Source organism: Oncorhynchus mykiss, chromosome 3 (assembly GCF_057628025.1).
Source record: "Oncorhynchus mykiss isolate SJ-2025 chromosome 3, ASM5762802v1, whole genome shotgun sequence".
NCBI lineage: Eukaryota > Metazoa > Chordata > Actinopteri > Salmoniformes > Salmonidae > Oncorhynchus > Oncorhynchus mykiss.
Window position 1 is genome coordinate 26681617 of NC_143024.1, and position 26543 is coordinate 26708159.

The 26543-nt window shown below is 43.2% G+C and overlaps 1 protein-coding gene across 1 annotated transcript; it reads left to right on the forward strand.

Annotated features, from left to right (window-relative positions):
* The first annotated feature begins 9255 nt into the window (after positions 1 to 9255).
* Positions 9256 to 26091, forward strand: LOC110519929 (potassium-transporting ATPase alpha chain 1). Its single transcript, XM_090226782.1, has 22 exons — positions 9256 to 11617; positions 11740 to 11850; positions 11973 to 12032; positions 12274 to 12477; positions 13585 to 13698; positions 14196 to 14330; positions 14685 to 14802; positions 15335 to 15603; positions 15695 to 16003; positions 16128 to 16262; positions 16434 to 16626; positions 20084 to 20259; positions 22053 to 22189; positions 22370 to 22520; positions 22702 to 22870; positions 23043 to 23197; positions 23287 to 23410; positions 23630 to 23775; positions 24378 to 24511; positions 24700 to 24801; positions 24909 to 25000; positions 25257 to 26091. Exons 1-22 carry the CDS (start codon positions 11606 to 11608, stop codon positions 25283 to 25285), a joined length of 3075 nt encoding a protein of 1024 aa, XP_090082908.1. The 5' UTR covers positions 9256 to 11605; the 3' UTR covers positions 25286 to 26091.
* Positions 26092 to 26543: the final 452 nt, after the last annotated feature.

Consider the following 26543-nt stretch of genomic DNA (forward strand, 5'->3'; position numbering starts at 1 on the left):
TAAAAATGTCCCCACTATCAATGTCATTTAGAGTCACATATTGCCAGATTATGTATAACACTGTATATGTTAGGTATATATTTTATTTGACTATGTATTCAGTGTTGCTCAACTCTTCTATTTACCAATGGGTTGTACTTTATCCTTCTCTAAGTGTGTAGTTGATGGAAATAGTGTTTACCTTGTATCATGTCTGTATGTTTGTGAAAACACGAAGGAAGAGACCATTATAAGGATGCAGATATTTAAACCAAATTTGTTTTAAAATAAAGTTCAGTGTAAATAAAAATCACACACCGACTTCAGAAACTTGTAGATCAAACGGCCTTTTGACTGGTGGCAGGGTACAACTAATAATCCTAGAGAAGGATATCATCTAGGATATCTCTGTACTTTGCTCCATTCATCTTTCCCTCGATCCTGGCTAGTCTCTCAGTCCCTGCCGCTGAAAAACATCCCCACGGCATGATGCTTAAGGACTTAAGGTGCCTTTTGGCAAACTCCAAGCGGGCTGTCATGTGCCTTTACTGAGTGGCTTCTGTCTGGTCACTCTACCATGAAGGCCTGATTGGTGGAGTGCTGCAGAGATTGCTGTCCTTCTGGAAGGTGTCGTGGAAATTTCCTCTATTTACCAAATCATGAGAGCAAACCACACACACATCAGAGTTAGTTGTCACAAAGTCCATTTTTAATTATATGAGCTCTATCACAACCCTGTGACTCTCAGATCAATTCAGTGTCTATCAATGAATTCTCTGAGAGTCCCTTCCACATTTCAACTTAGTTCCTTTATAGCAAAGACACACACAGGATACGACAGCATCGGCATAATTCATCGTTCAGCTTTGTCTCCTGAAACATGTTATTTTCTCAAACTCAGAACCATAAACCAATCCTCCATATCAACAGGCATATATCAAATCCATCCTATCTTGACAAGATCACAGAGACACACTGACTGGCACACAGACATTGTGGAGCCAAGAGATACACGCTTGACCTCTCCCCTCTCTCCGGCCCAAGCAACTTAGTCTTGACATAGAACAGATACTGCAACCCTGCCACAGTATTATACAAACACATTCTGATGAGAAGTAACTTACAAACATATCATGAATATAAAACATCTTACCTATGTTACCAACCAATTCTGATTATTCCCCAACAAAGGTTCTCCGATCTCCACAGAGGAACTCATCGGGTTCTTGGTTACCTCCTGACCAAGGCCCTTCTCAACCGATTGCTCAGTTTGGCCCGGGCGGCCAGCTCTAGGAAGAGTCTAGGTAGTTCTAAACTTCTTCCATTTAAGAATAAAGGAGGCCACTGTGTTCTTAGGGACCTTCAATGCTGCAGAATTGTTTTGTACCCTTCCCCAGAACGGTATTTCAACAAAATCCTGTCTCGGAGCTCAATAGATAATTCCTTCGACCTCATGGCTTGGTTTTTATTCTGACGTGCACTGTCAACTGTGGGACCTTATATAGAAAGTTGTGTGCCTTCCCAAATCATGGTCCAAGGTAAACTCCAATTAAGTTGTAGAAACATCTCAAGGATGATCAATGGAAACAGAATGCAACTGAGCTCAATTTCAAATTGAATAGCATAGGGTCTGAATACTTAAAAACCTGTTTTCACTTTGTCATTATGGGGTATTGTGTGTAGATTGATGAGAAAACAACAAATGTAATACATTTTAAAATAAGGCTGTAAAGTAATGTGGAAAAAGTCAAAGGGGTCTACATACTTTCCGAATGTACACTGTACAGTACCAGTCAAAAGTTGGAAACACCTACTCATTCAAGGGTTTTTCTTTATTTGTACTATTTTCTACATTGTAGAATAATAGTGAAGATATCAAAACTATGAAATAACACATATGGAATCAGGTAGTACCTAAAAAGGAGTTAACTAAATCAAAACATATTTTATATTTGAGATTCTTCAAAGTAGCCACCTTTGCCTTGATGACAGCTTTGCACACTATTGGCATTCTCTCAACCAGCTTCAGGAGGTAGTCACCTGGAATGTATTTAAATTAACATGTGTGCCTTGTTCAAAGTTTTTTTGTGGAATTTCTTACCTTCTTAATGCGTTTGAGACAATCAGTTGTTTTGTGACAAGGTATGGGTGGTATACAGAAGATAGCCCTATTTGGTAAATGACCAAGTCCATATTATAGCAAGAGCAGCTCAAATAAGCAAAGAAAAAATGACAGTTCATCATTACTTTAAGACATGAAGGTCAGTCAATGTGGAACATTTCAAGAACTTTTAAAGTTTTTTCAAGTGCATTCTCAAAGACCAACAAGCGCTATGATGAAACTACAGTGCCTTGCGAAAGTATTCGGCCCCCTTGAACTTTGCGACCTTTCGCCACATTTCAGGCTTCAAACATAAATATATAAAACTGTATTTTTTTGTGAAGAATCAACAACAAGTGGGACACAATCATGAAGTGCAACGACATTTATTGGATATTTCAAACTTTTTTAACAAATCAAAAACTGAAAAATTGGGCGTGCAAAATTATTCAGCCCCTTTACTTTCAGTGCAACAAACTCTCTCCAGAAGTTCAGTGAGGATCTCTGAATGATCCAATGTTGACCTAAATGACTAATGATGATAAATACAATCCACCTGTGTGTAATCAAGTCTCCGTATAAATGCACCTGCACTGTGATAGTCTCAGAGGTCCGTTAAAAGCGTAGAGAGCATCATGAAGAACAAGGAACACACCAGGCAGATGATTGCAGAGACCTGGCCGTCCCTCTAAACTTTCAGCTCATACAAGGAGAAGACTGATCAGAGATGCAGCCAAGAGGCCCATGATCACTCTGGATGAACTGCAGAGATCTACAGCTGAGGTGGGAGACTCTGTCCATAGGACAACAATCAGTCGTATATTGCACAAATCTGGCCTTTATGGAAGAGTGGCAAGAAGAAAGCCATTTCTTAAAGATATCCATAAAAAAGTGTCGGTTAAAGTTTGCCACAAGCCACCTGGGAGACACACCAAACATTTGGAAGAAGGTGCTCTGGTCAGATGAAACCAAAATTGAACTTTTTGGCAACAATGCAAAACGTTATGTTTGGCGTAAAAGCAACACAGCTGAACACACCATCCCCACTGTCAAACATGGTGGTGGCAGCATCATGGTTTGGGCCTGCTTTTCTTCAGCAGGGACAGGGAAGATGGTTAAAATTGATAGGAAGATGGATGGAGCCAAATACAGGACCATTCTGGAAGAGAACCTGATGGAGTCTGCAAACGACCTGAGACTGGGACGGAGATTTGTCTTCCAACAAGACAATGATCCAAAACATAAAGCAAAATCTACAATGGAATGGTTCAAAAATAAACATATCCAGGTGTTAGAATGGCCAAGTCAAAGTCCAGACCTGAATCCAATCAAGAATCTGTGGAAAGAACTGAAAACTGCTGTTCACAAATGCTCTCCATCCAACCTCACTGAGCTCGAGCTGTTTTGCAAGGAGGAATGGGAAAAAATTTCAGTCTCTCGATGTGCAAAACTGATAGAGACATACCCCAAGCGACTTACAGCTGTAATCGCAGCAAAAGGTGGCGCTACAAAGTATTAACTTAAGGGGGCTGAATAATTTTGCACGGCCAATTTTTCAGTTTTTGATTTGTTAAAAAAGTTTGAAATATCCAATAAATGTCATTCCACTTCATGATTGTGTCCCACTTGTTGTTGATTCTTCACAAAAAAATACAGTTTTATATCTTTATGTTTGAAGCCTGAAATGTGGCAAAAGGTCGCAAAGTTCAAGGGGGCCGAATACTTTCGCAAGGCACTGTAGCTCTCATGTGGACTACCACAGGAAAGGAAGACCCAGAGTTACCTCTGCTGCAGAGGATAAGTTCATTACATGCTGACCAGACTGGACACGTCGCGTGCGCGAGCGTCGCAAAATAAATGTAGAAATCCATGTTATTCAATTATTGCACCCACACTGCTCGCGCGCCAACGAGTGTCTGCGATGCCAAGGGCTAAAATAGAACTCCTTACTATTTCTGAAGCAGATTGCTCTGCAAGTCCTGCCTCTTCCATCTCCTCATTGGTTTATAGAAGCAGGTTATACCCATGTAGGTGATTGAAAGACGAAATGTTTTGCGCATTTCAGGTAAAATAACAACTCAATGTTTACATCCCAGGACAAATTAGCTAGCAACAGCAAGCTAGCTAAATAGGACAAATTAGCTAGCAATTGCAAGCTAACTAGCTAAATTGCCATTCATGTTTAATGCTTTCGAACTGTCCCCAAATTAATGTAATTGGTTCAGAGTTTGTTTTGATATTTGAACCTGTGTGTCTTGATCACATTTGTTGTAGGGGGACAAAATAAATGTATACACGATAGCGCACGATGGCGCACATGCGCAGCCGGTTTGTGTTCCGTGTTAGAGTCACCAGCCTCAGAAATTGCAGGTCAAATAAATGCTTCACAGAGTTCAAGTAACAGACACATCTCAACATCAACTGTTCAGAGGAGACTGTGTGAATCAGGCCTTTATGATCGAATTGCTGCAAAGAAACCTCTACTAAAGGACACCAATAAGAAGAAGAGACTTGCTTGGGCCAAAAAATACAATCAATGGACATTAGACCGGTGGAAATCTCTCCTTTGGTCTGATGAGTCCAAATTTGAGATTTGTGGTTCCAATCGCTGTGTCTTTGTGTGACTCCTCCATGATTCCCACCGTGTCATTTTTTGTAATACCTGCAGACCGGCTAGTTTATGTATTTTCAGTGTGTATGGATAAGTCATATCAGAGTTTAAAGACAGATTTGACAATGTTATGAGAATGCAGCAGAAAGAGACTATTCTAAAAGTCTGAAATGACATGTATTACTGGTTGTCATTACACAGAGTGCCAGTGAGGTTACCACTCACAAGAGTAAACATTTTACAACTCAATGTCAAATATTTACTTCTTGTTACACATGTAACAATTTCCTCAATTCTGTGTTCTTTGCTGTCGGCAATGACACAAGTAATATCTATTTCAACTTATTTTGGAAAACTGTGGAGACTAAGGCTCCATTCAATCTGTAGCATGGAAGGTCCGTTGTATAGCACGATTGAAATTTAAAGGTAATTTCCGATTGACTCAGCATATGCAACATTTACCGTGAATGCAGTCTCCTCGAACACAGGAACATTTATTTTTTTCATTTTGGTACGGATTTAATCTAGCTCTAGAAGTCAAAAGGAATTGCCACGCTGTTCCAGTTTGGCCTTTCAGTTGATTCATTTGGTAAAAATGTCCCCACTATCAATGTCATTTATAGTCACATATTGTCAGATTATGTATAACGCTGTATAGACATATATCTTATTTGACCATTTATTCAATGATGCTCAACTTTTCTATCTACCTCTTCTATTTTATCCTTCTCTAAAGTGTGTAGTTGATGGAAAAATGTTTTTTGTTTGTGAAAACACAAAAGAAGAGGCCATTATCAGAATGCAGATTTGCAAACCAAAACATTTTAAAATAAAGCTCAAAGTGTAAATAAATCACACACTCTAGTTTCAAACACATTTAGATTAAATGCCTTTTGTCTGGCAGCAGGGTACAATTAATAGTCCACTAAAAAACATGATTAATCTTAACACTGAATATTTCTCTCTTTACCCTCTGATTTATGTATATTAGCATTTGTAATATCTATACAGTACCAGTCAACGGTTTGGACACACCTACTCAATCAAGGGTTTAAGTAGGTGTGCCTGGAAAATTGAGCATGCCTGGAAAATACAAAAGGAAATTCATATCTAAAATTAAAAGTTATATTACAGATACATGGATTATCTCTTGAAAATAACGTACTGCCTGAGCAATCAGTGCACTCTGAACTGAAAAAAAAGGAGAACCTAAACGTAATGGTAGAAAACAAGCACAGATTCAATGCCAGTAAGTCTGCTCACCCACATGGGAGAGTCTATTTACACACAAAGCCACACAGCATCAATGCCAGTAAGCCTTGATCAAGGGAGAGAGTCCATTGGCCTGCTTTGGATGGGGGTGTGTCCTGGTTTATCAGTGTCGCCTTGACTGCCCTCTGTTGGTTTGTGTAGACAACTGTATAGCTTAGCTTGCCAGGTTTATGTGGAAGACATGGCTAGGAACAATACTCACTGCAATAATACAAACTACAGTAACAAGGAGGAAACACGTATTTGGGAGTAACAAAGATTGCTGCCCCACCCCCCACCCTAACCTTATTGTTCTGTAGGAGAAAGGAAGTGCAACTAGAGAAGTGGAACATGACATGACAGACATGAGGTTAAAACAGCGTGTAGAGGTTAACTGAGGCTACTGTGTTTGTGTGCACTCTTTCTCTCTCTCTCTCTCTCCCTCTCTCTCTTTCTCTCTGTCTCTCTCTCTCCCTCTCTCTCTCTCTGTCTCTTTCTCTCTTATACCTCTCTCTTTCCATCTCTCTCTCTCTCTCTCTCTGTCTCTCTCTCTTATACCTCTCTCTCTTTCCCTCTCTCTCTCTCTCTCTCTGTCTCTCTCTCTTATACCTCTCTCTCTTTCCCTCTCTCTCTCTCTCTCTGTCTCTCTCTGTTTCTCTCCGTCTCTCTGTCTCTCTCTCTTTATCTCTCCCTCTTTCCATCTCTCTCTCTCTCTCTCTCTCTCACTCACTCTCTCTCAATTCAAATAGAGCTTTATTGGCATGGAAAACATGTTTACATTGTCAAAGCAAATGGAATAGATAAACAAAGGGTGAAATAAACAATAAGAAATGACCAGTTAACATTACACTCACAAAAGCTTCAAAATAATAGACATGTCAAATGTTATATGTACAGTGTTGTAACAATGAGCAAATAGTCTCTCTCTCTCTCCCGCTCTCTCAGTTAGTGATAACACAACCTCTGTGATCAGATAGCAGGACAAAGTGCCTGGTAGACTTACAAACTCAGGCCCAGGTCCTACTGTAAGTCTGTTTACCCACAGTATGCAGGCTAAAGGAGTCCCCATAGGTCTGCATGGGAGGGGTCACCACCACCTTAGCCAGGATATTCTGACCATTTCACATTAGGTGAAACTTTAGGTGAATGTGCTCACCTATTATGAAAAGCCTACATTTCACAGAAATAGTTTTTTAGTGTGTTTGCATATATATATATATATATGTGTTTGCATACATATATGACCAAACACAGAGGCAATGCCAGTAAGTCTGCTCACCCACATGGGAGAGTCTATTTACACACAAAGCCACACAGCATCAATGCCAGTAAGCCTTGCTCAAGGGAGAGAGTCCATTTGCCTGCTTTGGATGGGGGTGTGTCCTGGTTTATCAGTGTTGCCTTGGCTGCCCTCTGTTGGTTTGTGTAGACAACTGTATAGCTTAGCTTGCCAGGTTTATGTGGAAGACATGGCTAGGAACAATACTCACTGCAATAATACAAACTACAGTAACAAGGAGGAAACACGTATTTGTTTCCCCCCACCCTAACCTTATTGTTCTGTAGGAGAAAGGAAGTGCAACTAGAGAAGTGGAACATGACATGACAGACATGAGGTTAAAACAGTGTGTAGAGGTTAACTGAGGCTACTGTGTTTGTGTGCACTATTTCTCTCTCTCTCTCTCTCTCTCCCTTTCTCTCTGTCTCTCTCTCCCTCTCTCTCTTTCTCTCTGTCTCTCTCTCTCCCTCTCTCTCTCTCTGTCTCTTTCTCTCTTATACCTCTCTCTCTTTCCCTCTCTCTCTCTCTGTCTCTCTCTCTTATACCTCTCTCTCTTTCCCTCTCTCTCTCTCTGTCTGAGGAAAACAAACACAGAGGCAATGCCAGTAAGTCTGCTCACCCACGTGAGAGAGTAAATTGGCCTGCTTTGGATGGGGGTGTGTCCTGGTTTATCAGTGTTGCCTTGCTTGTAGACAACTGTATAGCTTAGCTTGCCAGGTTTATGTGGAAGACATATGGCTAGGAACAATACTCACTGCAATAATACTGACTACAGTAACAAGGAGGAAAATATTATTTGGGAGTAACAAAGATTGCGCTCAATCCAATTCAAATGGCTTTATTGGCATGGGAAACATTTTTAAATTGTCAAAAATTATAAACAATCAGAAATTACTAGTTAACATTACACTCACAAAAGCTTCAAATTAATAGAGACATTTAAAATGTTATATGTTTATGCTCTCTCAGTTAGTGATAACACAACCTCTGTGATCAGATAGCAGGACAAAGTGCCTGGTAGACTTACAAACTCAGGCCCAGGTCCTACTGTAAGTGTGTTTACCCACAGTATGCAGGCTAAAGGAGTCCCCATTTTTTAACTAGGCAAGTCAGTTAAGAACAAATTCTTAGTTTCAATGACAGCCTAGGAACAGTGGGTTAACTGCCTGTTCAGGGGCAGAACGACAGATTTGTACCTTGTCAGCTCGGGGATATGAACTTGCAACCTTTCGGTTACTAGTCCAACGCTGCCCTGCCACCCTCGAGTTAACATTACACTCACAAAAGGCCTGCATGGGAGGGGTCACCACCACCTTAGCCAGGATATTCTGACCACTTCACTTTAGGTGAAACTTTAGGTGAATGTGCTCACCTATTAGTGAAAAGCCTACATTTCACAGAACTTGTTTTTTAATGTGTTTGCATATAGTACATTGTATTTAAACATATTAAACTCTACTCACAATTCTGTATTGTCACAGGACCAGTTTGTGCATTTATCCAAGCCATGCAGCTATTAAGTGATTGGTGTAAGTGTGTTCCAAGCGGTGGGCACTCCACTCAGAGCAGTTTATTTTTATATCTCGGACTTGTAAACTAGAACACATTCCAGCTCCAGCCCACTCTACCTTACTGAGATTAGGATGCTAGTGTCCTGTTTGAAAGCAACTCCATGTTGTTTCATGTCGTTCTAAAGACCCAGAAATTTCACCGGACATATAAATGTGAAGCATCCGGTTGGCGTTTCCACTTACTACCAAATATGGTAACAAGAAGAAGCCCAGTGGCTGACAGTGTGATATGATGGAGCTAGCTGGATCTTTGCTTACATTTTGCATGTTTTCTACATCGATGAACAGCAGCAGTGTGTGGGTAAAATCTCTGGGGAAGTCCACAAAGCATATTGCATGTAACAGACAGTTACATGACCTAGAGCATGGTCAAGCAAGTTCAGACCACTAAACAACTATTGATTTAGAACCACAGAGAGTTACCACAAGTCGCAAAGAAAACAGGAGCTGCTTCCCCTATTCCAGTACCATTTCAACTTCATAATTTCAACATCATCAAATCACCTCTTCTCAGTCTAATACAGCGGCAACTAATATCTACCTAAAACAATTTAGTTCAATCAAGGTAAGCTATGTGGCTGTCCATGGTTCTGATTTCTGTGTGCGTGCGTGCGTGTTCGTGCAAGTAGAAACTACTGCACTTGTAGAGAAACACCATTGCAATCCTCCTCTCTTTCATGTTGACGAAACTGTCAAATGCTCGCTGGCTTCAATGCTACGGGTGGCAACAATTTTATACTCGTTTAGACCAGACAGCATCAGATAGATGGCCAACAGTTAGAGAGACAGAGGGGCATTGTTTCGCTCGCTCGGATGCTTTCTCCTGTGAGATACATTCAGCCTCTTGAGAATTGAAGGAAAATTATGAAACATAGAGACAAAATATAATTTATTATGTATATTTTTTATTGGTACATTTTTTTCGGAAGCCTGGTTTCTCTTGGCATCCATGAAAACATACCACTGTAGATGAAACATTTACTCTTCTTACATTTTTCTGTAACAATCTGAAACAAACATAGTGGGGCCTCCCGGGTGGCGCAGTGGTTAAGGGCGCTGTACTGCAGCGCAAGTTGTGCCATCAGAGTCCCTGGGTTCGCGCCCAGGCTCTGTCCTAACCGGCTGCGACCGGGAGGTCTGTGGGGCGACGCACAATTGGCCTAGCGTCGTCCGGGTTAGGGAGGGATTGGTCGGTAGGGATCTCCTTGTCTCATCGTGCACCAGCGACTCCTGTGGTGGGCCGGGTGCAGTGCGCGCTAGCCAAGGTTGCCAGGTGCACGGTGTAGCCTCTGACACATTGGTGCGGCTGGCTTCCGGGTTGGATGCGAGCTGTGTTAAGACGCATGACATTCAGCCTTCTTCTCTCCCGAGCCCCGTACGGGAGCGATGAGACAAGATAGTAGCTACTACAATTGGATACCACGAAATTGGGGAGAAAAAGGGGTAAAATTCAAAAAAGAAAAAACAGTGGATTTTGTAGACTTTACCCTTTGCCAAAGTTTCTAAAAATGGTGTTGAATGGAGTTATTACACTTCACAGAGCAGGCATTCCCTACGGGAAATATGCAAATAAATGCCAGAATGCGCCAATAGGATCACCACCACCCTCCTTGCTTGTTCTGCCCCAATGATTAATTTGCTCCCATTGGAAACAACTGGTCTGGTTAGTTATAAAATCACCTGTTCAGGGTGCTTACAGTATGTGTCTTACAAACATGATGGAAAATTGTTGATAAATTGGCAGATGATAGAATTCACTGTTGAATGGATATTGCCGTTGAATAAACATTATTTCACTTAACACTTAGTTCAATAACAGTAATAAAAGTATTATGTCAGTTCATCTCCTGCCCACTGGTGTCTTTGTGATGGGAACATGGTGCAGTACAAAAGAGGTTGTGAGTGTCAATTTGCTTTTAACGTTCAACTGTCTTTTCCTTATAAGGGCAGATGACGCAGCAGTGACGCCAATGTGGAGTGTGCCACCATCACACCTTTCAGCAGTCTGAGGCACAAATAAGTATTTACACACTCTTTCACTGATAAGGGGTTCTCACACGACCCTGAACAGGAAATGTAGAAAAACAGTCTCCATTTCTAAACGCTTACAGGCCTGGCATGACCATACCACTGTATTTTATTTGAATTGACAATTACATTTTTTTACACTGATATACACTGTAAGTTAGGCCCTCTTGGGAGCAGATAATGAACTATAGTATAGACAAGGCATTTAAATCTACTTTTCACTAGATGTGTTTCATTCAATTCATGTCTTATATATCTGTACCAGTCATTGAATGGGATGAACCAGTCATTGTCTCAGTGTCAATGTATCAGTCAATGTCTGAGTTGAGAAGAAAATCACCCTCGATGTAATACAGATTTGTCCTATCACAAGTGAAAGAAGTAGTTGTGACTTTGGTACGGCATTGACGTTCTTGATAGCTTTACAGTTAATCAGGGAATGTAGAAACGTGTGTATTCTGATAAGACAGGTACAAGCCCTACGCACAAGGCCATTGGCACTGATATGAAAGAGCCACCAAAGTGGGTAGGGGACGCTTTGCCACTCACCTTAATAGGGGTGACATTGGCTACTCTTAAAATAACACTGCCATTTTGGGGCGGGTAGAGAAGGTGAAGGTGGTGCAGTAGTATATAAAGCTGAGCCAACAGTCTGGTCCTGCTCTGGAGGTTGGGGATTTTACTGTGAGGAAAGTCCCTAGAGTGGCTATAAAGACTCTTCCAAGATTTCGGGGGAAAAGAGGACTGAGCGTTGGACTTCAATAGATTTGGGCAGGCCCTCCACCATGAGTAAAGGGGTAGGTGACCCATTTATGTGATTTATCAAAGCTAGGATCAAATTGTCATGAATTAAATTAGATTTTCCTTCAATGATCAAGGATATTGTATTTTCACCCCCTAGCAATCTCTTTGTCTCCAGGACTCTTACGACATGTTTGAGATGAATGGAGAGGTGGACGTCAAGATGAAGAAAAAGAAGAAGATAAAGAAAAAGGATAGGCTAGAGGGCATGAAGAAGGAGATGGACATTGTGAGTGTGATTCACAAGACCAGAAGGAGAGAGAGCTGGAGAGAATATGCCAAATGAAATTAAATGGGACAGAATTGCAGCATAAATACATTGCAGCTTTAACAGTCTGTCAATCGTTACAGGATGACCACGAGATCACAATAGAAGAGCTAGAGATGAGGTATACCACCAGTGTAAGCAAGGTAACTAAACTACCATGGGGTTTCTGTCTGTCTGTCTGTCTGTCTGTCTGTCTGTCTGTCTGTCTGTCTGTCTGTCTGTCTGTCTGTCTGTCTGTCTGTCTGTCTGTCTGTCTGTCTGTCTGTCTGTCTGTCTGTCTGTCTGTCTGTCTGTCTGATGAAACAGACTGTTGCTAATATAGAGTAAATGCCCCCTCTCTCCCTCTTGCTCACTCTCTCCACCCTCCCCCTTCCCTCCCCTCAGGGCCTGACCTCCAGCAAAGCCGCAGAGGTTCTGGAGCGGGATGGCCCCAATGAACTGCTGCCCCCCAAAGGGACCCCAGAGTACGTCAAGTTTGCCCGCCAGCTGGCCGGAGGGCTGCAGTGTCTGATGTGGGTGGCAGCCGTCATCTGCTTCATTGCTTTCGGCATCGAGTTCTCCAGGGGAACCCTCGGCTGCTTTGACGATGTGAGGAGGATGGGGCGGGGAGACAAAAAGAGGGAGGAGAGAGGAAGGGTGGGAGGAGGGGGAGGAGAGAGGTGGAGGCAGAGGTAGAGTAGGAGTAGGAGACTAAAGTTACACTGGGAGGGTGAAGGAGATGCTAAAGTTACATTGGGAGGGTGAAGGAGATGCTAATGTTACACTGGGAGGGTGAAGGAGATGCTAAAGTTACACTGGGAGGGTGAAGGAGATGCTAAAGTTACACTGGGAGGGTGAAGGAGATGCTAATGTTACACTGGGAGGGTGAAGGAGATGCTAAAGTTACACTGGGAGGGTGAAGGAGATGCTAAAGTTACATTGGGAGGGTGAAGGAGATGCTAATGTTACACTGGGAGGGTGAAGGAGATGCTAAAGTTACACTGGGAGGGTGAAGGAGATGCTAAAGTTACATTGGGAGGGTGAAGTAGATGCTAAAGTTACACTGGGATGGTGAAGTAGATGCTAATGTTAGACTGGGAGGGTGAAGTAGATGCTAAAGTTACATTGGGAGGGTGAAGTAGATGCTAAAGTTACATTGGGAGGGTGAAGGAGAGGCTAGTTACATTGGGAGGGTGAAGGAGAGGCTAAAGTTACACTGGGAGGGTGAAGGAGAGGCTAGTTACATTGAGAGGGTGAAGGAGAGGCTAAAGTTACAATGAGAGGGTGAAGGAGAGGCTAAAGTTGCAATGAGAGGGTGAAGGAGAGACTAAAGTTACATTGGGAGGGTGAAGTAGATGCTAAAGTTACACTGGGATGGTGAAATAGATGCTAAAGTTACATTGGGAGGGTGAAGTAGATGCTAAAGTTACATTGGGAGGGTGAAGTAGATGCTAATGTTAGACTGGGAGGGTGAAGGAGAGGCTAGTTACATTGGGAGGCTGAAAGAGAGGCTAAAGTTACGCTGGAAGGCTGAAGGAGAGGCTACAGTTGCACTTGGAAGCTGAAGGAGAGGCTGAAGTTACACTGGGAGGCTGAAGGAGAAAATACTGTATGTGAAGGAAGGGGAATATATACGAATACAACATGTATTACAGAGTGAATATAATGTGACTGTTTGTTTCATCACTATTTCTCTGTGACCACACCTGTCTACAGCTGTACCTCGCCATCACTCTGATCACTGTTGTTGTGGTGACTGGCTGTTTCGGTTACTACCAAGAGTTTAAGAGCACCAACATCATCGCCAGCTTCAAAAATCTAGTGCCACAGGTAAAGATATGGAAATACATTATAACTAAAGAATACATTATAACTAAGGAAATACATTATAAATAAGGAAATACATTATAACTAAGGAAATACATTATAACTAAAGAATATATTATAACTAAGGAAATACATTATAACTAAAGAATACATTATAACTAAGGAAATACCTTATAACTAAGGAAATACATTATAACTAAAGAATATATTATAACTAAGGAAATACATTATAACTAAAGAAATACATTATAACTAAAGAATACAGTATAACTAGGGAAATACATTATACATTATTAACAGACCAGGAAAAACTCCTGGCCCTAAATACCCATACAACAGTTATTTTGTTATTGTAAGAAATTGTTCACTTTCATGACAAATATATTCCTTTCATCAAGACTGATCATAATCCACTCACTACTGCACTGAGGCAAGGCAGTCAGTCCATCAATCAATCATTGAAATACAGGGATTTGGTATAAACATCTCTCTCGTTCTAGCAAGCCCTGGTGATCCGTGACGGGCAGAAGAACCAGATCAATGCCATGGACCTGGTGGTGGGAGACCTGGTGGAGATCAAGGGTGGTGACCGCGTGCCTGCTGACATCCGCATCATCTTTGCCCAGGGCTGTAAGGTGGGTACTCTAGGCCATCAGTTCCCATTATAGACCACTAACACACTTTCAACCCAGAAGTAATGGCTAAGGGTGTTGATGCAGGTTGAGCAGGAATGTGAACATAGAGCTAGGATTCCGGTTAGGATTAGTGTTAGGGTTATAGTTAGAGTTAGGGCTGAAGCTAGGATTAGGGTTGATCCAGGATGTGGACATGAAGCTAGGGTTAGGGTTAGGTTTACGGTTGACCAGGGGTGTTGGCATGAAGCTAGCGTTAGGGTTAGGGTTAGGTTATGCAGAAGACCCGGGCTTGAACCCTGGTTGGTTTCATATGTTATAACCCTGTCAGTTCCTTGATCTTCTCATCCTCTCCAGGTGGATAACTCATCCCTGACAGGAGAGTCAGAGCCCCAGAGCAAAACCCCGGAGTGTACCCACGAGAACCCCCTAGAGACCAAGAACATCGCCTTCTTCTCTACCACCTGCCTGGAAGGTAGACACATCACCGGAGGCTGCTGAGGGGAGGACGGCTCATAATAATGGCTGGAATGGAGTAAATGGAATTGCATCAAACAATGGAAACAATGTGTTTGATGAGTTCGATACCATTCCATTTATTCCGGACGATGAGCCCGTCCTCCCCAATTAAGGTGCCACCAACCTCCTGTGCTACCTAAACACACACACATGAACACACACCTACACATACACACTGCCACCACTGCCTGAAAGGTACTACAGAAGGACACCAGAGGAGGTTGGTGGGAGGAGCTATAGGAAGATATAGGGCTCATTTTAATGGCTGAAATGGTGTAAATGGAACGGAGTCAAGCATGTTGCTTCCATGTGTTTGGTAGTATTGGTACCATTCCATTGATTCCACCACCAGCTTCCTTTGACAGACACACCCCTTATTCAATCACACACAGAAAAGATTCACACAGAAACACAAATTTGCAAAAACATCAACGTTATACTCATAATGTAATCTAAAATCCCCTTTCCTGTTCTTGGCAACCAACCAGGAGTGGCCACAGGAACGGTCATCAACACGGGTGACCGCACCATCATTGGCCGCATTGCCAGCTTGGCGTCAGGCGTAGGCAATGAGAAGACGCCAATTGCCATAGAGATTGAGCACTTTGTTGACATCATTGCTGGGCTGGCCATCTTCTTTGGCTTCACCTTCTTCGTGGTGGCCATGTTTATCGGCTATGCCTTCCTGGAGGCTATGATCTTCTTCATGGCCATCGTGGTGGCCTATGTACCTGAGGGGCTGCTGGCTACTGTCACTGTGAGTCAACAATGAGGCTCTGGTCTGTCTAGGCCTATATCAAGTTGGTTATTAGCAGTTTTCATCAACCATCTCCCTCTCTCTCCCCCAGGTGTGTCTGTCGCTGACGGCCAAGCGTCTGGCCAGAAAGAACTGTGTGGTGAAGAACCTGGAGGCTGTGGAGACACTGGGCTCCACCTCGGTCATCTGCTCTGACAAGACGGGCACTCTGACCCAGAACAGGATGACCGTGGCCCACCTGTGGTTCGACAATGTGATCCATGCCGCAGACACCACAGAGGACCAATCAGGTCAGAGCTTTGACCAATCATCCGAGACATGGCGATCGTTGGCAAGAGTGGCAGGACTCTGTAACCGGGCCATCTTCAAACCCAACCAGGAGTCTCTGCCGATACCTAGGGTGAGCAGATAGACACCAACCTCAACACACAGACTGGCAGACACATTCATTCACAGACACAGCATCAATGAAAAACTATATGATTTATGAGTTACCTTTATTCCAATGCACCTATGTGCAACAGAGAATAGTGGTGGGCGACGCCTCAGAGACGGCTCTGCTGAAGTTCACTGAGCTGGCCATAGGGAATATGATGGAATACAGGGAGCGATTCAAAAAAGTTGTTGAAGTACCATTCAACTCCACCAACAAGTTCCAGGTAAGAGGCCTGATTTTCTGATCTGATTTCAAATCAGTCTGTTGAAAGTGTTTATATAATCTACCATATGTTGTATAGGTGTATCATGTGACTACGAGAAATACTTTAATGGCATGACCAGAATGAGCTATTTGTGTTTGAATCGTACTGTCTCCCCCCGGTGGCGAGTAGCTGTCAGTGCATGAGTTGGAGGACCCCATGGACTTGCGCTACCTGCTGGTGATGAAGGGGGCGCCAGAGAGGATCTTGGAGCGCTGTTCCACCATCCTGATCAAGGGCCAGGAGATGCCTCTGGAGGAACAGTGGAGAGAGGCCTTCCAGACCGCATACATGGACTTGGGGAGCCTGGGGGAGAGAGTGCTGGGTAAGGGACAGTGTTTGGGAATAGTGAACTACATGTAATTCAACTAGTAATTGAACTACATTTTGCAGTAACTTGGTGGTAGTTGAACTATATTCAAATCTTGGAAGTGTTTTCCGTAGTTTTACTTTTTTAGTGTTACTTTTTGGGCCATGTAGCTTTGTAGCTAACTACTGGAACTACACCATACTTTTTTGGCTAAAATAAAATATGGGAGAAGTAGGCAAACTCTTCTTTTTCAGCATCAGACCTGCCAAATATTTTGTGTTTAATAGGTTAAATGACACATTCTGTTAACATCTGACTGCAAAGTGAACTGTTCTTGCAATTTGTAGTCTATGACATTTCAGATTTAGATATGATCATTTATCACAAAGAGGTTATCACGACATGAATTACTTTCTAAGTAACTTTAGTTAAGTAAACAGTTTTTTTATGTTGGCTTTAGTGTAGCTTAACTTGTATTATTTTGTAGCTTGGTAAACAATATTTTCAGAGTAGCTTCCCCAGCACTGGTAAGGGACCGTACAAGGCTATAGGAAACCATGCACGAAGGTTGAAGGAACAAGCCAAGAGAGAAAAGCAACAGGATCAATTGACTACAAGAGAGGATGAGGGGAGAAAAGTCACATCTAGAAAATGTGAAAATACAAGATAGTAAATCAAATCAAATCAAATCAAATGTATTTATATAGCCCTTCGTACATCAGCTGATATCTCAAAGTGCTGTACAGAAACCCAGCCTAAAACCCCAAACAGCAAGCAATACAGGTGTAGAAGCACGGTGGCTAGGAAAAACTCCCTAGAAAGGCCAAAACCTAGGAAGAAACCTAGAGAGGAACCAGGCTATGTGGGGTGGCCAGTCCTCTTCTGGCTGTGCCGGGTGGAGATTATAACAGAACATGGCCAAGATGTTCAAATGTTCATAAATGACCAGCATGGTTGAATAATAATAAGGCATAACAGTTGAAACTGGAGCAGCAGCACGGTCAGGTGGACTGGGGACAGCAAGAAGTCATCATGTCAGGCAGTCCTGGGGCATGGTCCTAGGGCTCAGGTCAGTTGAAACTGGAGCAGCAGCATGGCCAGGTGGATTGGGGACAGCAAGAAGTCATCATGTCAGGTAGTCCTGGGGCATGGTCCTAGGGCTCAGGTCCTCCGAGAGAGAGAAAGAAAGAGAGAAGGAGAGAATTAGAGAACGCACACTAAGATTCACACAGGACACCGAATAGGACAGGAGAAGTACTCCAGATATAACAAACTGACCCTAGCCCCCCCGACACATAAACTACTGCAGCATAAATACTGGAGGCTGAGACAGGAGGGGTAAGGAGACACTGTGGCCCCATCCGAGGACACGCCCGGACAGGGCCAAACAGGAAGGATATAACCCCACCCACTTTGCCAAAGCACAGCCCCCACACCACTAGAGGGATATCTTCAACCACCAACTTACCATCCTGAGACAAGGCTGAGTATAGCCCACAAAGACCTCCGCCACGGCACAACCCAAGGGGGGGGGGGGGGGGGCCAACCCAGACAGGATGACCACATCAGTGAATCAACCCACTCAGGTGACGCACCCCCTCCAGGGACGGCATGAGAGAGCCCCAGTAAGCCAGTGCCTCAGCCCCTGTAATAGGGTTAGAGGCAGAGAATCCCAGTGGAAAGAGGGGGACCGGCCAGGCAGAGACAGCAAGGGTGGTTCGTTGCTCCAGAGCCTTTCCGTTCACCTTCCCACTCCTGGGCCAGACTACACTTAATCATATGACCCACTGAAGAGATGAGTCTTCAGTAAAGACTTAAAGGTTGAGACCGAGTTTGCGTCTCAACCCAGACAGGATGACCACATCAGTGAATCAACCCACTCAGGTGACGCACCCCCTCCAGGGACGGCATGAGAGAGCCCCAGTAAGCCAGTGCCTCAGCCCCTGTAATAGGGTTAGAGGCAGAGAATCCCAGTGGAAAGAGGGGGACCTGCCAGGCAGAGACAGCAAGGGTGGTTCGTTGCTCCAGAGCCTTTCCGTTCACCTTCCCACTCCTGGGCCAGACTACACTTAATCATATGACCCACTGAAGAGATGAGTCTTCAGTAAAGACTTAAAGGTTGAGACCGAGTTTGCGTCTCTGACATGGGTAGGCAGACCGTTCCATAAAAATGGAGCTCTATAGGAGAAAGCCCTGCCTCCAGCTGTTTGCTTAGAAATTCTAGGGACAATTAGGAGGCCTGCGTCTTGTGACCGTAGCGTAGGTGTAGGTATGTACGGCAGGACCAAATCAGAGAGATAGGTAGGAGCAAGCCCATGTAATGCTTTGTAGGTTAGCAGTAAAACCTTGAAATCAGCCCTTGCTTTGACTGGAAGCCAGTGTAGAGAGGCTAGCACTGGAGTAATATGATAAACATTTTTGGTTCTAGTCTAGATTCTAGCAGCCGTATTTAGCACTAACTGAAGTTTATTTAGTTCTTTATCCGGGTAGCCGGAAAGTAGAGCATTGCAGTAGTCTAACCTAGAAGTGACAAAAGCATGGATTCATTTTTCTGCATCATTTTTGGACAGAAAGTTTCTGATTTTTGCAATGTTACGTAGATGGAAAAAAGCTGTCCTTGAAATGGTCTTGATATGTTCTTCAAAAAAGAACTCAGGGTCCAGAGTAACGCCGAGGTCCTTCACAGTTTTATTTGAGACGACTGTACAACCATTAAGATTAATTGTCAGATTCAACAGAAGATCTCTTTGTTTCTTGGGACCTAGAACAAGCATCTCTGTTTTGTCCGAGTTTAAAAGTAGAAAGTTTGCAGCCATCCACTTCCTTATGTCTGAAACACATGCTTCTAGCAAGGGCAATTTTGGGGCTTCACCATGTTTCATTGAAATGTACAGCTGTGTGTCATCCGCATAGCAGTGAAAGTTAACATTATGTTTTCGAATAACATCCACAAGAGGTAAAATATATAGTGAAAACAATAGTGGTCCTAAAACGGAACCTTGAGGAACACCAAAATTTACAGTTGATTTGTCAGAGGACAAACCATTCACAGAGACAAACTGATATCTTTCCGACAGATAAGATCTAAACCAGGCCAGAACTTGTCCGTGTAGACCAATTTGGGTTTCCAATCTCTCCAAAAGAATGTGGTGATCGATGGTATCAAAAGCAGCACTAAGGTCTAGGAGCACGAGGACAGATGCAGAGCCTCGGTCCGATGCCATTAAAATGTAATTTACCACCTTCACAAGTGCCGTCTCAGTGCTATGATGGGGTCTAAAACCAGACTGAAGCATTTCGTATATATTGTTTGTCTTCAGGAAGGCAGTGAGTTGCTGCGCAACAGCCTTTTCTAAAAAAAATGTTTAGTACCACAGAAGCTTTATAAGCTATCAGGTAGAAAATGGTATCTCTTCTTTGGGCCCATAAATACCCACTAACCCCTCCAATCTGTCCAAACATTTATCTCCAGGTTTCTGTCACATCTATCTAAATGAGAATGAGTTCCCTCGTGGTTACAAGTTTGACTCTGATGAGATGAACTTCACCACGTCTGGTTTGTGTTTCGCTGGACTCATCTCCATGATCGACCCGCCCCGTGCCACTGTGCCTGACGCTGTCATGAAGTGCCGCACAGCTGGAATAAGGGTACGAGAGTAAAATGGGGGAGAGTTCAGGCAAAGGAGAAAGACAGAAATTGAAAAATGGAGAGAGAGAGTTAGAACGTACAGTGCCTTGCAAAAGTATTCACCACCCTTGGCGTTTTTCCTATTTTGTTGCATTACAACCTGTAATTTAAATATATTTTTATTTGGATTTCATGTAATGGACATACACAAAATAGTCCAAATTGGTGAAGTGAAATGAAAAAAAAATACTTGTTTCAAAAAAACTAAAAACAAAAACAGAAAAGTGGTGCGTGCATATTTATTCACTCCCTTTGCTATGAAGCCCCTGAATAAGATCTGGTGCAACCAATCAGAAGTCACATAATTATTAAATAAAGTCCACCTGTATGCAATCTAAGTGTCACATGATCTGTCACATGATCTCAGTATAGATACACCTGTTCTGAAAGGCCCCAGAGTCTGCAACACCACTAAGCAAGGGGCACCACCAAGCAACCGGCACCATGAAGACCAAGGAGCGCTCCAAACAGGTCAGGGACAAAGTTGTGGAGAAGTACAGATCAGGGTTGGGTTATAAAAAAATATCTGAAACTTTGAACATCCCACGGAGCATCATTATTAAAACCATTACTAAAAAATGGAAAGAATATGGCACCTCAACACACCTGCCAAGAGAGGACCGCCCACCAAAACTCACAGACCAGGCAGGAGGCCATTAATCAGAGAGGCAACAAGCAGACCAATGATAACCTTGAAGGAGCTGCAAAGCTGCACAGTGGAGATTGGAGTATCTGTCCATAGGATCACTTTAAGCCGTACACTCCACAGAGTTGGGCTTTATGGAAGAGTGGCCAGAAAAAAGCCATTGCTTAAAGAAAAAAATAAGCAAACACTTTTGGTGTTCGCCAGAAGGCATGTGAGAGACTCCCCAAACATATGGAAGAAGGTACTCTCGTCAGATGAGACAAAAATGTAGTGTTTTGGTCATCAAGGAAAACGGTATGTCTGGCACAAACCCAACACCTCTCATCACCCCGAGAACATCATCCCCACAGTGAAGCGGTGGCAGCATCATGCTGTGGGGATGTTTTTCATCGGCAGGGACTGGGAAACTAGTCATAATTGAAGGAATGATGGATGGCGCTAAATACAGGGAAATTCTTGAGGGAAACCTGTTTCAGTCTTTCAGAGATTTGAGACTGGGACGGAGGTTTGCCTTCCAGCAGGACAATGACCCTAAGCATACTGCTAAAGCAAGCAACACCTGAGTGGTTTAAGAGGAAACATTTAAATGTCTTGAAATGGCCTAGTCAAAGCACAGACCTCAATCCAATTGAGAATCTGTGGTATGACTTAAAGATTGCTGTACACCAACAGGAACCTATCCAACTTGAAGGAGCTGGAACAGTTTAGCCTTGAAGAATGGGCAAAAATCCCAGTGGCTAGATGTGCCAAACTTATAGAGACATATACCAAGAGACTTGCAGTTGTAATTGCTGCAAAGGTGGCTCTACAAAGTATTGACTTTGGACGGGTGAAAAGTTATGCACGCTCAAGTTTTCAGTTTTTTTGTCTTATTACTTGTTTGTTTCACAATAAAAAAATATTTTGCATCTTCAAAGTTGTAGGCATGCTGTGTAAATCAAATTATACAAACCCCCCAAAAATCTATTTTAATTCCAGGTTGTAAGGCAACAAAATAGAAAAAATACCAAGGGGGGTGAATACTTTCGCAAGGCACTGTAGCTTATCCAAGGTAACAGGCCATCACAGTCTCACGTCTCACACTCATTCCACTGTGAACTCCCTCAGGTAGTCATGGTGACGGGTGACCACCCGATCACGGCCAGAGCCATCGCTGCCAACGTTGGCATCATCACAGAGGGCAGTGAGACAGTAGAGGACATTGCTACCAGGAAACGCATTCCAGTGGAGCAGGTCAACAGGAGGTGGGTCTTGTTCTCCAACACCAACACGGTCTGGCAGGGTTAGGATTCTGACTCTCACTGTGGTTGATGAATCTCCTGTGACAGATTTGACTATTTATACAGAGTTTGTATATCAAGTAAGTGGATTAGACATGTATATTCTATTCTATCATATTCTAATCTATTCTATGTGGTCTTCAGGGATGCCCGTGCCTGTGTGATCAGTGGTGGTCAGCTGAAGGACATGAGCAGTGAAGAGCTGGACGAAGCGTTGAGGAGTCACCCTGAAATGGTGTTCGCCCGCACCTCCCCCCAGCAGAAACTCATCATCGTGGAGAGCTGTCAGCGCCTGGTGAGCCCCCCCCCCCCCCCCAACACACACACAAACACACACACATACCAAGTCATTAGTCACACTGCATTCCAGAGAGGTTTTTGGTTTGGCTTACCCTTCTTTTTTGTCATGTTATCTCTCTCAAACCCTCTCCTCCCCTCTCTTTCTCTCTCACTCTCTCACGTTCTCTCTCACTAAGGGCTCCATTGTGGCTGTGACAGGCGATGGGGTGAACGACTCCCCTGCGTTGAAAAAGGCAGACATCGGTATTGCCATGGGCATAGCTGGCTCCGATGCAGCTAAGAATGCAGCTGACATGATTCTGCTGGATGACAACTTTGCCTCCATCGTCACAGGGGTGGAGCAGGGTGAGTGAGAGTGTCTTCGCAAATCGCAAAACACAACAATAGACATTTTAACAGGCTGATTACAATTGAAATGTATCCTGTGAACCAATCTTTGGTTTCACAAAGTTAAGCCTTCATGATATTAAGTAATACTGATATTGAGGGATTGATTTCGACCATATCTGACACCAAGGTCGTCTGATCTTTGACAACCTGAAGAAATCCATTGCGTACACACTGACCAAGAACATTCCGGAGCTCACACCCTACCTCATCTACATCACTGTCAGTGTTCCTCTGCCATTGGGCTGCATCACCATCCTCATGATTGAGCTGGCCACTGACATTGTGAGTCTCCTCCTCTTCCTCACCCCTCATCCCCCTGCACTATAAGACCATTCTAGAATGATGCCGATTATCCTTCTTCTATCCTACAGTTTCCCTCTGTGTCTCTGGCCTATGAGAAGGCAGAGAGTGATATTATGCATCTGAAACCCAGGAACCCGCGTAAGGATAGGTTGGTGAACGAATCTCTGGCTGCCTACTCCTACTTCCAGATTGGTGAGGGTTCATGTCTGCTCCTGTAGTATGTAAATGTCTGGAAAAGGCCTTTCTATTTCACTCGGCCCTTTGAGTCCAATTGATCCTTGAAGCTGAATGATTTATTGACCAATATTCAAGGTGATAACCTACAAATAGTCTATTAGTACATTTTTCATGTCCAATTTTTACCTTCTTCCCTCTATTTTGATTTATCTCTCCCCCTCTCCCCTTATCCAGGAGCGATCCAGTCTTTCGCTGGTTTCACAGACTACTTTACAGCGATGGCCCAGGAAGGCTGGTATCCTCTGCTGTGTGTGGGGCTCAGGTCCCACTGGGAGAACGTCCATCTGCAGGACCTGCAGGACAGCTATGGCCAGGAGTGGGTGAGTGTGTGTGGCTTAAGGTAGGATAGATATGGCCAGGAGTGGCAGAGTGTGTGACTTACTGTAGGATAGATATGGCCAGGAGTGGGTGAGTGTGTGTGGCTTAGTATGGGATAGATATGGCCAGGAGTGAGTGAGTGTGTGTGGCTTACTGTAGGATAGATATGACCAGGAGGGGTTGAGTGTGTGTGGCTTACTGTAGGATATATATGGCGAGGAGTGAGTGAGTGTGTGTGGCTTACTGTAGGATAGATATGGCCAGGAGTGTTGAGTGTGTGTGGCTTACTGTAGGATAGATATGGCCAGGAGTGTTGAGTGTGTGTGGCTTACTGTAGGATAGATATGGCCAGGAGTGGGTGAGTGTGTGTGGCTTACTGTAGGATAGATATGGCCAGGAGGGGTTGAGTGTGTGTGGCTTACTGTAGGATAGATATGGCCAGGAGTGGGTGAGTGTGTGTGTGGCTTACTGTGAGATAGATATGGCCAGGAGGGGATTTGTGTCTTATGGCCAGTACTGTACGAGTGCGTGTAGCTTTACAGCGCCCTCACCTGTAACTCCTGGAAATGTCTATTGAAAATCTCCTGTCTTCTCTGTTCTGCAGACATACGCCCAGCGTCTGTATCAGCAGTACACTTGCTACACTGTCTTCTTCATCAGTATCGAGATCTGCCAGATCGCTGACGTGTTGATCAGGAAAACCCGCCGTCTGTCCATCTTCCAGCAGGGCTTCTTTAGGTCTGTGGATGTTGACTGCATGGAACAAATGTCTCTTACTCCCTACATACAATCATATACTACATGTTATGCATCGTTCATCGTAGTGGCAGAGAAGGCTTCCAACAAAATAACTTAGGATGTATCAATCTTGATGGGACTAATAAAACATTGTTTGACCATCCTCCGTGTTTTCTGTTTGTGTGCAGGAACAAGGTGCTAGTGAGTGCCATCGTCTTCCAGCTGTTACTGGGTAACCTGCTGTGCTACTGCCCAGGGATGCCAAACATTTTCAACTTCATGCCCATTAGGTACTGTTACACTCTGTTTGACTTGAATGATTATCGATTCATCTTCTCTGTCATTGTTTTGATGGCTTTCATGTTGGTGTGTTCATACGTGTAACTCCCCCTTACAGGGGCCAATGGTGGTTTGTTCCAATCCCATACGGAATTCTAATCTTTGTCTATGACGAGATCAGAAAGCTGGGGGTCAGAAGACATCCAGGAAGTAAGTAGCCTTGTCTTATCCATACATTCATCTATCCATCCATTCACCTACCCATCCATCCATCTATTTATCATCCATCCATCTATCCATCCATTCACCTCCCCATCCATCCATCTATTTATCATCCATCTATCCATCCATTCACCTCCCCATCCATCCATCTATCCATCCATTCACCTACCCATCCATCCATCTATCCATCCATTCCTTGCAGTAGTCCGCCCTAATTCTGATTATTTCCATTCCCCTCTCACAGGTTGGTGGGACCAGGAGCTGTATTATTGAGAGAAGAGGGCAGATATCTAGACCAGAGCCATAGGTATAAAGATGCAGGTTAGCGTTTTCCGTCATGAATCTTGTTCTGGAGGCAGCTCTGCTCTGCAGTGGTCACTAGCTGGCACAGCCACAAAGTCATAAAATCTGATTTTAATCCTAACCCTAACCACACTGCTAACCCTAGCTAATGGCTAACCCTAAACTGAAATTCATTTTTGTTTTCATGAATTTTTACAATAAGTCCAATTTGACTTTGCAGCAGGCCTATGAGGAAATCACTCAGTTCTGCCTCTAGGACAAGACACACAACAATAAACGTCAACCTGTTATACAAACCGAGTCTGGCTAGCAAACTGTCCTCCATCTTGGCCCCAAACATTCCATTACAAACATTGGTGCCATGGTGCCCATTACAATTTAAATATCAAACAGGGTTTGCCAAATTCTATACAAGTGTAGCTCTGAATATCCTAAACCATTTCTGACATGGAACCAAATATTATACATTGAAATAACCATAAATTCTTATGTGATATGTTTTTAAAGACACACCTCCATGTTCTAATACAAAAAAATAAGAATTCTTGATGTGAGTTTGTCGTATCAATTTTAATTTAGAATCCTTTCCTTTTGTAAATCCAGTATGTATATGTCTGTGTGTGATTGCCTTTTGCTTCTGAATTCCATTGCCTTTTTATGTATAACATCAAACATATTTTCCGTTAAGGGTTCTTTCTTGGTGATAATGTTGGAGTTACAGTAGCTTATAGCAATTGTATTTCTGTATTTTTATGAATAAAGTGTGTCAAATATAATGTATTGTATGACTTCATATTCTAGAGAGATACCTGAAATGTTTCTTCACCATTCTAATTTCAATTCAAATTAATGAATCACTTATATTAAAAGCCAGACACTCAGGGGTATTGTACATTGTGTAGCTCAGTCTACCTCTGGTTGATCTAATCTTATCCTGTCCACACAGATAGTAATATTGCTTTGACAACACGGTGAAAAAAGCTTACCAATATTGAGGGATATGATGTCATTGATGTACTTCCTTTCCTTTTGGGTCATTTCAACGCACGATGGCGCCATTGTGAAAAATAGGCTACAACGTATTCAAGGTTTGACACAACGACTGTAATGGTTTGACAGCTTCCTATACATATATTTTTACGCAACTCACCATATGTGATGTAACGTTTAATATACACCCTGTTCAGTCAGATTAGAGAATAATCTAGTCGATTTAAAAACTCAACGT